Source organism: Elgaria multicarinata, chromosome 10, assembly GCF_023053635.1.
Source record: "Elgaria multicarinata webbii isolate HBS135686 ecotype San Diego chromosome 10, rElgMul1.1.pri, whole genome shotgun sequence".
NCBI classification, from domain to species: domain Eukaryota; kingdom Metazoa; phylum Chordata; class Lepidosauria; order Squamata; family Anguidae; genus Elgaria; species Elgaria multicarinata.
In genome coordinates, this window is record NC_086180.1 from 30,294,864 (window position 1) to 30,308,371 (window position 13,508).

Consider the following 13,508-nt stretch of genomic DNA (forward strand, 5'->3'; position numbering starts at 1 on the left):
CTCTTAAGGCTGTTGACGGCAGTAAGAGCCTTAAGCTAAAATATACTGTTTTTTATTATTTGTGTTTTTGGCCACACTCCTTTTGCATTTGACCCTACTTGCCTCTGGAATGTGGCTTTGAAGAGCTTCTCAGAAATTGAATTCTGGAGAATTCAAGAATTCCCATCCTTGATTTGTGGAAGGAAAGACCCAGAAACAGCCTAATAATATTAAGTACGCTCAGTGGCTCTGTTTGGGGAGGGGGAAGAACAGAAACCATTGTGGAGGAGAAAGAATGGAATGGAAAAGGACATGGCTGCCTTGCACCCTAAACAGGAGCACTCCACACTGCAACATTTTGTTGCAGGTTCCATTTGTCTATGACATTGACAAGTCTAGGTAATCTAGGTAATTAAGTCTAGGTAATCTTCAGATTCGTACACTCCCTTCTCTTTCGGCACAGGTACAAGAGATCTGAAGCTTTTGCTTAATTCTTGATTAACCAGTTTAGTGTTATGATCAAATCCTAAACTATTGTTAACCTTAACTATGGTTTATTGAAACAAGCCAGCATTATTAACCGTGGTTTGAAGTTGGCTCATTTCAGTAAGCTATTGTTGAAACTAACTGCAGCTTGGGCATAACACTAAATTGCAATTAGTTCAAAGCAGAAACAAAAGCTTCCAATCTCCTTATGGCTGTATTGGAGAAAGAGAGGAGAGGGGTGAGTGCACATGAGCCTGAGGCTCAGCTAGGTTTGTTCTCGTCATGATGAAGTACTGTTTATTGTTACATCCAAACACAACCAAAATAAAGACTTGTAAAATGAATGATGCAAGGTTTTCTCACAATAGTATGCTACTCAGTTAATTTTTATTAACAGAAAAATTACATGACATAGACTCAGCTTTGGCTCCTTAATTTGTTTCTCCACCCCTACCCACCCACCCCCACAATAGATACAGTAGTATTTTCAGTAGTATTTTCACTTTAAAACCTTTAAAAATTCTCTTATGCTTCATCAATAAAGACTACAGAAGAAAATATAGACCACTTTTCAAGTAATTTAATTCAACAACTTGTAGTGTTTCTGTGTTCAGATACTTCAGGGAGAATCATGCTCTGTATTCAAAATTCACATTGTTTCATAAAAGACTGTCTTTGGCACAAAAAATGTTTTGATGCCCAAAGACAATATACAAAAATCTATAGGTTTCAATCCTGCTGAAGTTAGCTGTGCCTTTAAATTAACAGGACAGCTAGTCCATTGCTTTTATTGGGGCAGTCATAGGCCATAGCTAGACCTAAGGTTTGTCCCTAGGAATAGCTTCATTTTTTTAAAGTACCATAAAAAAATAAATTTAGAGAAGATTTTTTTATTTCACAGTCAAACGGAAAAGTGCAGACACATAAATTTTTTAAAAAATCAAATGGAAAATAGGCCTTGCACAATTGCCAAAGCCGTACCATAACCCTAAGAAATAACAAGGGGATATGATAGGAAAATGTTCCACACACTGAATGACAAATGCCCATTGTTCAGGCTGATATTTCCATTGTTCAGGCTAAGAAGTACATGCCAAGGTACATCTGTTGCACACAATATAACAGCTCTTTTATTGTCTTGGCAGTTGAGACTTGATACATACTACAAAGTCATTGTGTAAACTACTGGATTTTGTCACTTAAGTATTTAAAATGTATTTAAAATGTTTGGTTTTAAATCCTGTAAGCACTTAAGGCACTTAAATATCATAGACACAGTTATATAAATGCTTTCAGAACTACCTTCCATGTGATTTCAGTGATCCCAAAACATCAAGTTGAATCTGACATACTATGACAGGTAGTAGATGTTCAGGGCAATCCTATGCTTACTCCCACAACTGTATACAGGACTGCCATGTAAGGCTGCAATTCTGGGAACATTTACTAGGGTTCAAGCCCAATGAACACAATGGGGCTTACTTCCAATTAAACATGGATAGGACTGTACAAGCAGAGAGGGAATCTATTCCAAGAAATACCCCACTATAAGACAATCAAATTGCAAACATTACCCATGTCTGTTTTCCAGGCATTTTTCTTGAGGCACTGAAGAGATATTGATTGCTGGTAAGACCACAGTTTGACCTACTTTTTATTATCCACGCAGCGTTTAGTGGTGTTCACCTCCTTCAATTCAGAGCAGCACTCATAATTGTACCACTCTAAAGGCCAGTTATCAAAATATTACATTTATCTTTTAAAAAGTGTGCAAAAGATCCTTAAAAGATTGCAAATGTATGCAAAAATGGTGGAGGGAAGAAGTGCTATACAAAAAACTTACAAAATTAGTGTCTTTTACAGAGATGTAGAGCATCTTCATGTTCAACTGAATGTATTGCACAGCTTTGTAACAAAAGGCTTCTTCCAATACCGATGGATCTGCATAAGCTGTGTAGAAGGTCATAAGCTTCTTTAAAGGTCTCTCTTTTCTTCATATTGACACATGCATGCAGCTCTTTGACTATCAAGGTATGGTTTGCACCCTAAATGTATAACTGCATCAAATACTAGTTGCACTGTTGATTCGCAGGCTGTAAGGGGGGACAAAAGGGATTCCATTCATACTTTAATAGTAAAATCAGATATAGCTGTCATTACAGAGAAAAAACATTTGACACCTGGGCAGGATCTATACTACTGCTTCATAACGGTACTGAAATGCACTGACAACTGTTGGAACTCATGACACATTCCATATACTGTTTTCAAACTGCTTTCATAGTGGTATATCCTGCTTGGTGTAGATTGGCCCTAGTTTATCTGGGCTTTCCTTGACCCAAGACTGTGAATGAAAATTATATTGCATATAGGCATACAGGAACAATTTTTACTATCTGTTCAATTAAATTAAATTTTAGAAAGTATTGATTTATTTGATTTATACCCCACTTTCAACTAAAAAAATGGCACTCAAGGCAGCATACAAAACAATTTAAAATAAATTAAAACAATAACACATAGTAAAATACAATTACAGAATAAACACAGCATTCCAATCCACAGACCTACTTACAAGCCTTCTTGAATAAAGCACTCTTTGCTTGTTGGTTGAAGGACAGCAGTGAGAGAGTGAACCTTGTCTCCCTAGGGAGTGAGTTTCAGAGCCTGGGAGCAGCTACCAAAAGGCCCTGTCTTGCATTGCCACCAAATGTGCTTCTGATGGTGGCGGTCTTGAAAGAAGGCCTCTCAAGAAGATCTTTAGGACTGGACAGACTTGTATCGGAGAAGGCCATCGTTCAGGTAGCTCCTGTTAGCCAGTGAAGCTGTTGTAACAAGGGAGTTGTGTGCTCTCTGTAACCAACCCCAGACAACAGTCTGGACACAGCATTCTGAACCAGCTGATGTTTCTGAACAAATGCAGCCCAACATAGATCACATTACAGTAGTCCAAAAGGGATGTAACTATGTCACGGCAAATCAGACATCTCTAGAAATGGGCACAGTTTGCGCACTAGCCATAGTTATGCAAACATGTTCCTGGCCACTGCTGAGACCATGGCAAGATCTACACTACTGCTTATAATGGTTTTTAATGGTTTTGACAACTGTTCAGACCCAGGACACATTACATATACCATTTTCAAACCATTTTTAAAGTGCTGTATCCTGCTTAGTGTAGATCTGGCCCTGGACATCCAGGTTCAGGGCTGAGCCCAAGAGTACACCAAACTGCAAGCCTGAGTCTTCAGGGAGTGCAATCCCCATCCATCACATCCCTATTCCCTAATCTGCCTTTCGACTGACCATGAACACTTCTGTCTTGTCTGGATTAAGCTTCAATCTGTCCTCATCCACTTCATTACCATCATCAGGCACAGCTTTCTTCAATTGAGAACAGCTTCCTTCAATTTAGATGGAAAGGAGAGATAGCGTTGGGTGTCATCAGCATACTGGTGCACCAAATCCCAAAATTCAAGACAATCTCTCCCAGCAATTTCATATATTTGTTAAATAGCATAGGGGAGGAGATGGAACCCTGAGGGACACCACAAGCCAACAGCCAACAGGAAGCCCCGAGCACCATCTTTTAAGATTGCCTCTCCAAGAAGGGCTGAACCACCATATAACAATGCCTCCCAGTCCCATCTCAGACAGACACCTTAGAAGGATGCCATTGCTGATGGTATCGAAAGCTGCCGAAAGGTCCAGCAGAACTAACTGGGACACACACACCCTGTCCAGTTCCTGGTGTTCATCCACCAAGGTGACAAAAGAAGTCTCTGTCCCATAACCAGGCCTGAAGCCAGATTGAAATGGTTCCAAATAATGTCTTATCTAGCACCTTGCCCAAGAATGAAATATTGGAGACTGTCCAGAAATTATCCAACACAGTGGAGTTCAGAGAGGCTTTTTTAAAAACAAAGGTCTAACCACTGCTTCCTTTAGGCAAGATGACTGCCATAAAGAGGCGTACACCACTGTCTTTACCAACTTAGCCAGTGTCTCCCTGCCAACTGCTTTTGTAGGCTAGGAAGGCCAAGGGTACAGCACACAAGTGATAGTCCTCACTTCTCCAAGGACCTTGTCCGCATCCTCGGGCAGTACAATTTGAGAAGTATCCATTGTAACTGGACAAGCAGGAGCCAAAGTTAAATCCACTGGACCTGTATCCATTATGGCACTCAAGGCAGCATGGATACAATCAATTTTATCTGTAAATTGTCATAAAAAAATGATCATAGCAGGCTATTGAGTGGTCCACCTCTTCTTCTTAACATGTATCTCTGGTTCAAATTTTCATTAAATTACTGTCTGCAGTTATAGAAACTCCGCAAAGATACATTACAATTATGCTTCTCTTACCTTGTACAGTCTCTGGTATTCCTAATGTCTTCTGTACATCTCTACAGATTTTAGAAAGGCAATATTGAAATTGCTCATCGCAATCATGTTTTTCATTTCCACAGGTATCGTAACACCTGTCATGCTGGTTGCAGCATTTTGTCATGGAGGGAATTCCAATGTCAAACTGAGAAACAAGTTATTAAAATTACCATTTTGTGAAAGCATTTGCAAGACATACCATTCTAAAACATAAACTACTACCAGCACGTTAAAGAAATGGAAATAGTGTCTCTTGAAGGAAATCCAAAAGTGTCTGGAAGGTGAAGGGATTAAATTTTAAAAATACATCTCATTAATAAAAAATAAATCATGTCTTAAAGGATAGCTTGGGTACAAAATGAAATAAATTAAAATCCACTGAAATTTATGCTTGAAGTCTGAAAAATGTTCCTTTCCGACCATAATAGGAACCAATCACCGTAGAACATTCATGAGAGCAAACAAATGTATCTCACTCTAACAGCTGGGTGAGTTAACCATGGTATTATATAGAAAAGCAAGTTATCTTCTGATGCTTCAGTTGTGTCTTATAGGAGCCAGGAAAGAATCCTTTCCTCACACCTTGGAGGATTTAAATATGGCGTTTTGGTGTTATAGATCTTCATGAACACTGGAAGACCAGAACTTGAACACTCAGAGAGAAGCGATGAATTTTTGACCAGGTCCTACTGGCAGATAATTCTAAAACTTGTAAAGTTTATTTGCTTGAGCCATATATGGTAGAACTCTTATCAGACTCCATAGCAGGCTGAACACACTCTGGCACAGGTTACTTGACAAAAGGGGGCTCCGAATAGGTGCTTCTGCATGCCCAACACCATCATCTTCCTTTTTCATTTAAATTAGAATCTAGCCCGAGACTGTAAAGTGTGTGGAATTTGCAATCAACAGTGGGGTGGGGGTGGGGACTGATGGCAGTAGGCTTTAGACGACAGGACTGTTCAGGTCAGTTAAAGTGGTTAGATGTTTTAATATGTGAGTCCAACTATGGAGGGAAAGCAGTGCCACTTGGGAAGGGAGATTACATGACAGAAAATTAGGAGCAGCAAGGTACATATGTGTGCTCAAGCCCAAGGAATAACTAGCAAGGGGCTAGCAGGAGCACTAATGAAAGAGTTTGGTAGGTTGGTGGAACGTGACAAGGAGTATTTTTATAAGCTAGCCGAAGGGCTTTCAGGTGGCCTGCTCCTCCATAAAACCTAGCCCTCAGGTGACGTCAGGAAAGCTACGCGTGGCGGCGCAGTGGCACATTGACGCTCCTTCCGACCATCTACATTGGAAGGAGCACAGTTGCGGACTTTCCGGGTGCCACCATTGCACCCACCCACCTAAGCATATGCGTGGCACGTCTGGGGCACCTAGGAGCATCCGCGCCCCCTCTTCTAAGGTTAGTGGGGTTTTTTTTTTAAAAAAAAAATTGGGACTGACATGTTATTCTTTTAAAGAACTGTAAATGCGAAGGATCACATTTATACCTAAATGGGGGGGGGGGGAACAAGAGGGGAAAATTTCCAAAAAAAACCTTAAAAATATTTTTTTTCTTAAGGATCTGCAGAGGTGCAGAGCCTCGCTACAAGCTAAAAAAGTCTGGGTAAGTGCCTGACTTTTTTAGTGCGGAGCTTTGGGGCTTTGCCCCTGGATTGCTTCGGAGTGGCGGCTGCATCATGTATATCACCTGCCGCCACTCTGAAGTTACCATGGGGAAAAGCGCCCTGTGTAGACGAGTCCTTAGTGTATTTTTCTGGTGAAAAATTACACACCCTGCTAGATGAAGAATGTGGATCTCTAAGCTGTTTGAGATTAATATCACTGCACTACATGGCTGCAATCCTACACACACTTAACCTGGGAGTAAGCCCCACTGAACTCAATGGGGCTTACTACTGATCTGACATGCATAGGATAGCACCCTTGCATTTTATACACACCTCAGGCATGACTTTGTATCCTATTCTCAAAACCGTGATACTAATTTCCTTCCTATAAATATGGATATGAATGTTTAAATAACTGCATTAAAAATTTAACCCAATCCATTTCCATTTGAACAGCCTTCCTTCTTTCAAAGCATAGTCACTGTGCACGAGGAAGCACTAGAGTAAGAAGTACTTACATGAACTCCAAAGAGGGGAGAACCACATCCATTGGGTGGTGATGGTTTATAGCCATAGCGGGGTAAAGGCTTATATCCTGCAAAATATAAAAACTCTAAATGCTTAAGATGTTTCAGTTTCCCCCAGATTTGATGCCTCAAAACAGAAGTCCATCAATAATATCAGCTATTGTAAGATATACAAATGGTTTTAGTTCCAATGAATTCAATAGAAAACCAGTATAAATATGGGTATATAAACGTGTGTGGTTAGAGGAGACGAGGTTAAAGCATAATCCCAAATTCCATAGGATTCCGTTGGAACAATTAAAGAATAATGGCACAATCCTATACTATCTACTCACTAGTTATGACCTAATATTTGTAAGTGACAGCCACCATTTAAAAATAAAAATAAACTAAGGGCTCATCTACACCAAGCAGATATTCCACTATGAAAGTGGTATGAAAGCGGTATATAAAAGGCAGGAGCCACACTACTGCTTTACAGCAGTATTGAAGTGCACCGATAACTGTTGGGGCCCATTGACGTATACCATATATTGCTTTCATACCACTTTCATAGTGTTATATCCTGCTTGGTGTAGTTGTGTCATGGGCCCCAACAGTTGTCAGTGCACTTCAATACTGCTATAAAGCAGTCGTGTGGCTCCTGCCTTTTATATACCGCTTTCATACCACTTTCATAGTGGAATATCCTGCTTGGTGTTGATGAGCCCTAAATTATTTCTGTTCAAGCATCTCCTCAGCTCCTTGACCAGAAATGACTTTGAGCACAAATGATTCCCAATGACTTTTAAAGAATTAAAGTAGCAAAGGGGTTAAAAAAAAAAGGGTCTCAATTGGTTAACCTAGCATCTCAATCCTGATGAAGGAAGAATGGATTATCTTTCACATCCATTTCCAAATGTTCTAATCCTGTTTTTAACAAAGCGGATGCCTATGGACAGAAGATGTTTACACATGCCTAATCCTTCTGTAATACAATCCTTGGCACTGTTATGAGGTAATACAAGCGGCAATTGAAGAACAAAGACAACTTTGAGGTCATGATAAAACAATAGATATTAACCACTATGCAGGTTGACTATGCAGTAAGGAGCCAGAACTACACTAATTGTTACTGTCAGTATTTTAAAATGTCACTACTGTTGTCTGGTATCACAAATGAGAAGCTAAAGACACAAAAGTTTGTGACATTAATGCTTCAGTTACCATAAAGACGACAAACTTATTTTACAGTACCTGATCCATTAGGACTTACTTCTGGAGTGAGCATGCATAAGAATCCACCGCACATACTGCACCCCTTGATCACCAGCACCCTGTAGGCACCTCAGGATTTGAATATGTGTATTTAATCACCTTACACCCCACTTTTCTTCCATTATGGAAATCTGCAAGGTGCACATAGGCTTCCTAGGAAGTCTCTCATCTAGGTGCTAACTGCTCCCAGACCTGCTTAAACTTTTAGCAAGATTGGTGCATGAGCATTCCCCAAGATTCAATTTGAATCAGCAGGTATTAATAATAGACCAAGATCTGGTACCATTCTAATATAAACGGGCACCCACCCACCCACCTACCGCTCCCTCAATATTACCATCGCTGCATTTATACTGACAGAGACCATCCTCTCCTCCCAGGAGATCCAGGGCCGCGTTCAGGTAAGTGTCGATCTTGTGAACGCCGTTCCTGATGGTCTTCAGCGTCATCCTCCAGTCTGGGGTCTGAGGCTCTTGGCCCCAGCCGGCCTGGGGCTGGCTCCCGAGCAAGCCGCAGGTCACGAGAAGCGACAGCAGGGCCTGGCTCACCGTCATCCCCGAAGGCGCAGGGGCCAGAGCTCCAGAACGTGCGCGCGCGCGCGCAAAGGATCCGGGTTCTGGAAGGCTCTCGGCGTGGCAGGATTCGGAGGGCGCCGGCAGACGCGTGGACCGGCTCGGGCTAGACTCCCGCTCCTCCGGCGCCGGGCAGCTCCATTACGCACACGCCGCCCCAGGCAGCCGCCTCTCACCGACGCGCACAGCGGCCGCTCGGGGTCCCCGATCCCTCGCCCCAGCTCCGGCCGGGAATTTCCACCATGCCGGAAGAAAACACGCGCACACGTCGGGACCTGATGCCCACAACACCGTCAGCCTGAAACAGCCCCGCCCCGATAACGTCAGGCGCAAGGAAGGTAAAGGGGGCGTCGCGGCGAGTCCTTTGGAGGCGGCGGCTGCGAAAGGTCGTGGCGTACAGAGTTAGGCGGAGGGTGCCCGGGAGGCGGGCCGAGGAACCCTCTCTTCCTCCTCCTCCTCCTCCTCCGGAGGCTTTAAAGAAACAGAAACCGCCTCCTCTCGGTTCCAAGGCTTTGCAGCGCGACGCGGGGCTGGCTGCGTCCCTAAGGAGAAAAGGCACCAGGAGCAGGGTCGGGGTGGAGCGCGCTGGGACTTCCTCTTCAGCGTGCTCGTGATGGGACCTCAGCCCTCCTCAGCAGCGGCCCGCGGCCCAATCGCTGGGTCGCCTGAAGAGACAGAGGGCTGCCTCTCTGGGCAGTGCCGCTGCTGAGGTCACCGGAGGGGGAGAGCGCGCGGCGGCGGCGGCGGCGGCGGCTCGATAGAAGAGCTGCCTCAGTTCCCCTGACTTGCGGGGTTCTGAGCAACCGCCGCTGGGCAGCAGCACCGGGGTTAGGAGCAGGGAGAGAGCCAGACAAGCTGCCTAAGGGCGCAGTCCTAGGTGTGGTAGCGGTGTACAAAGTTATGCGTGGTGTGGAGAATGGAGACTAGGGCCTTAGCTAGACCTAAGGTTCATCCCAGGATTGTCCTGGGGTCAAACCTGTTCACCTAAGTGCCCCACAGGGCATCCAGAGCTCAGGCAGGGACGAACCCGGGATGATCCTGGGATAAACCTTAGGTCTAGCTATGGCCTGGGAGGCATTTTTCTCCCCGTCTCATAATATGAAAGCCCAAGGGGGTCATCCCATGAAGCTGATTGACGGGAGGTTCAGAACTGATAAAAAGCTCCAGCACACCTTGGAAGAAACGCTACCATCGCTTCTCCGTGGACAGTCAGTTACTTCCTGTTTTCAAACAGAAAGTAAACAAGGTGCACCAGGGCTGTTCCGTCCCTCGTTGTGAACACGCTGCTTCTCCCATACACATGGCAGGAGAGAGCAGCAACTTCGGTTTTAAAAATATTTGGTAGTTTTTCTGGTTTTTCTTGTGGCGCAAGGAAGACCAGAAGGGGTGGAAGGCGTGCGAGAGGCAGACGACGTCCTCTGAGGAATCCGCCCAGTAACCAGCGTGCAATAAAACACTGGTCGGATGGAGCTTAAAAGAAAGTATTTCTCCACACAATGCGTAGTTAATTATAGAATTCGCAATCACAAGAGGTAGTGATGGCCACCAATTTGTTGCCTTTGACCAAGACTTTTTGCAATTCTGCTTGCCAGTTTTATACTTGCGTTAGAATCCCTGATCTAGAATGACTCAGATGTATAGATGTGTATATGCCGGTCATTCCAGTCTATGGCTTAAGAGTTGTAGGAGGTAATTGGCTGCACTACCTTAACTAGCATTTTGTATTTAGCTCTGTCTGCCTACTTTCTGTAAATAATTTCTGCCTAATTTCCGTATACCGCCTAGAGAGCCCTGGCTATGGGAGCGGTATATAAGTGCAATAAATAAATAAATAAAATACTTCCCACCAGTCACTATTTTGCATTGGCTTTGTTTGGTGGACCTTGGAGTTCTAAGAGAAAATAAAATAGATCCCACAAGCATGACGTCTGCCAGCCTCTGATCTAGAAGAAGGGTAGAGTCAGAATGCCTTGTGGTGTTCATGACCCAGATGGGTAGAGAACTTGGGAATGTGGTCCTTGTGGGTTAGTTTTCCAGGCTCATGCCTCAGTAGCTGTTTTAAAAAAACAAATTTATCCCAAAAATGTTGCTGATTTAAGGAATGGCCATCAATGGTGATATATTGACCAGATTTGCATGATCACTGCAGCCCACCATGGCTTAAGCCACGGTGGGTTGCAGTACGTGTCCCCACCCTTTTGAATATTCAAGCCATGGCTTGTCATGCTAACCTGGTGAGGGTGACTTATGCGAGGCTCATGTTAAACCACCCTTCCATGACCCTAAAATAGCTCATGGGTTATGCGAGGGTTGTTTAACCCTCACATAAGCTACTTTCATCAGGTTCACATGACACAACAAACCACATCAATCGCTTTTAGCCAGTAGGCTCTCATTAGTATATACGTCAAATTTCAGTTGCCTGTGTGTTTCATGATCTGCTGTGGCTATGACAGCTGGATAGACAGACTTCCTCTTTTATTATTTCCCTCCTGTTCAGATGACACACCAAGGCCATAGCTAGACCTAAGGATTATCCCTGGATCGTCCAGGGGTCAAACCTGTTCATCTGTTCAGAGGAGGGCAACCAGGATGATCAGGGGGCTGGAAACAAAGTCCTATGAAGAGAGACTGAAAGAACTGGGCATGTTTAGCCTTAAGAAGAGAAGATTGAGGGGGAAGACATGATAGCACTCTTCAAATACTTAAAAGGTTGTCACACAGAGGAGGGCCAGGATCTCTTCTCGATCCTCCCAGAGTGCAGGACACGGAATAACGGGCTCAAGTTAAAGGAAGCCAGATTCCAGCTGGACATCAGGAAAAACTTCCTGACTGTTAGAGCAGTACGACAATGGAATCAATTATCTAGGGAGGTTGTGGGCTCTCCCACACTAGAGGCATTCAAGAGGCAGCTGGACAACCATCTGTCAGGGATGCTTTAGGGTGGATTCCTGCATTGAGCAGGGGGTTGGACTCGATGGCCTTGTAGGCCCCTTCCAACTCTGCTATTCTATGATTCTATCTAGGTGACACACAGGGGATCCAGTGCTCAGGCAGGGGCGAACCCTGGATAACCCCAGGATAAACCTTAGGTCTAGCTGTGGCCTAAGTCACAGTGATTAGTATTTTGAGGTATAAGCAATTTGAGCTAAACATTATAGCTTAGTGTGTTGTGTGAACCATTGCTAAACGTGGTGGCTACATACCGTATTTCTTCGATTCTAAGACACACTTTTCCCCCTAAATAAACAGCTCTAAAAACGGAGTGCGTCTTAGAATCGATGGCATCTTAGAATCGAAGCAATATGGTAAGAGGAAAAGAGGAAGCTCCTGCAGCAGCCTCGAGCCATGCGAGCGAGGAGGAGCTGGTTGGGTAAGCGCCTGGTTTTTTGTTAGTCAAATTTATTCGTAAGTCCCATCGATTTCCATGGGACTTACTCGCGTGTCGTCCCCTGGTGCACAGACAAGTAAAGAGCGGGACTGGAGAGTTAAGCGTTTTAGCTCCTTAATTGTGTCTCCTCCTCTCTCTCCCCGCCCGAAAATATTGTTTACTCTTTGTTTCAACGCGCCCCCCCTTCTTCCTGCGCAAACGGCGGTCTCTTCTCCCACAGAGGGAAAAAAGAAAAGGACACAACCATTAGAAGAAAGCGCGGGGGGGGGGGGGGAGGAGGTTGGCTGGGCGGTGAGGGAAGTATTTCTTCGATTCTAAGATGCCCTTTTCCCCCAAATAAACATCTCTAAAAATGGGGTGCGTCTTAGAATCGATGGCGTCTTAGAATCAAAGATATACAGTAACCATGATTTAAACATGCTCACTAACTGCTGCAAAAGGGTTTGTGGCCTAACTATGGCTTAGCATGTTGTCTGAACAGGCTCATTGACTCTGTTCCCTGCATTCATCTCTCGAGTACCATGTCGAATGTTAGTGTTTCTTTCCCTTTCAGGATCAGCTTCAAATTTGACAGAGAGGAGAATGGCAATGATAGCCATACTGCCTCAACAAAATGCCAGTTGACAAGTAGTTCAACCTGTTTCATACTGCAGGTGGAGGCTCATCACATGCATACCAAAAGGAAAAAACACACACCCTGTAAGGAACCTAGAACACTTATTTTTATAGTGTATTTCCATGCCTTATTCTCAGGATTTTATTTGGGGTGGGTGGGTGTCCAAACATTGACTTCCACTTCTAACCTCATTGCGCTTTCCCACAGCTTGTTCTGTCTTTTTTTCTTAAAGCAGAAAATCCACTGAAGAATAAAAGATAGAATTGCTGCCCAATGCCTTCTGAGTCACTGGCGCTAAGAAGCAGTGAAGGCTGGTGGCTTCAATGTGAGTGGGGTGGTGAATCTGTCCCGGGCTTCAGTCAGAACCAGCCAGAACTCTAAAGGAGCTAGCTAAGGTGTGGAAGCCACTGGCCTACACTGCTAGGAGCCCTCTGTCTGGAAGAACCCTAGAACTCCAAAGAGGTCCAAGGACCAGTGGATAATCATAATGGGGAAGGGAATTACTTGTCGTAGGCTTTAGATAAGAGCTGTTACGGCTGGCAGAATAGTGGGCAGATATTACTGCTTAACTTGGCCTGGTTGTCCAGGTGCTGCTGGTGTTCCACCATCCATTTATCCATGAACATTGCATCTGCTGCTCCTCATCTTCATACTGTCATGCTGGTCCATCATCTGCAT

The 13,508-nt window shown here is 44.0% G+C and overlaps 2 protein-coding genes across 2 annotated transcripts in view; both read right to left on the reverse strand.

Moving 5' to 3' along the window:
- Nucleotides 1-13,508, reverse strand: part of CASP6 (caspase 6) — a 459,872-nt gene that overhangs the window by 22,088 nt on the left and 424,276 nt on the right. The window lies entirely within an intron of this gene.
- PLA2G12A (phospholipase A2 group XIIA) lies at nucleotides 842-9,333 on the reverse strand. Its single transcript, XM_063136124.1, has 4 exons — nucleotides 8,589-9,333; nucleotides 6,986-7,062; nucleotides 4,831-4,996; nucleotides 842-2,558 (listed from the first exon to the last, which is right to left on the reverse strand). Exons 1-4 carry the CDS (start codon nucleotides 8,803-8,805, stop codon nucleotides 2,440-2,442), a joined length of 579 nt encoding a protein of 192 aa, XP_062992194.1. The 5' UTR covers nucleotides 8,806-9,333; the 3' UTR covers nucleotides 842-2,439.

What these genes read in the sequence shown, in the direction of transcription:
- PLA2G12A (XM_063136124.1), bottom strand. Translation starts at nt 8,805, where the DNA reads ATGACGGTGAGCCAGGCCCTGCTGTCGCTTCTCGTGACCTGCGGCTTG. An exon ending in TCAGTATAAATGCAGCGATG is followed by an intron (nt 7,063 to 8,588) that starts GTAATATTGAGG and finishes TATATTTTGCAG; the next exon opens with GATATAAGCCTTTACCCCGC. An exon ending in AATACCAGAGACTGTACAAG is followed by an intron (nt 2,559 to 4,830) that starts GTAAGAGAAGCA and finishes CCCCCCTTACAG; the next exon opens with CCTGCGAATCAACAGTGCAA.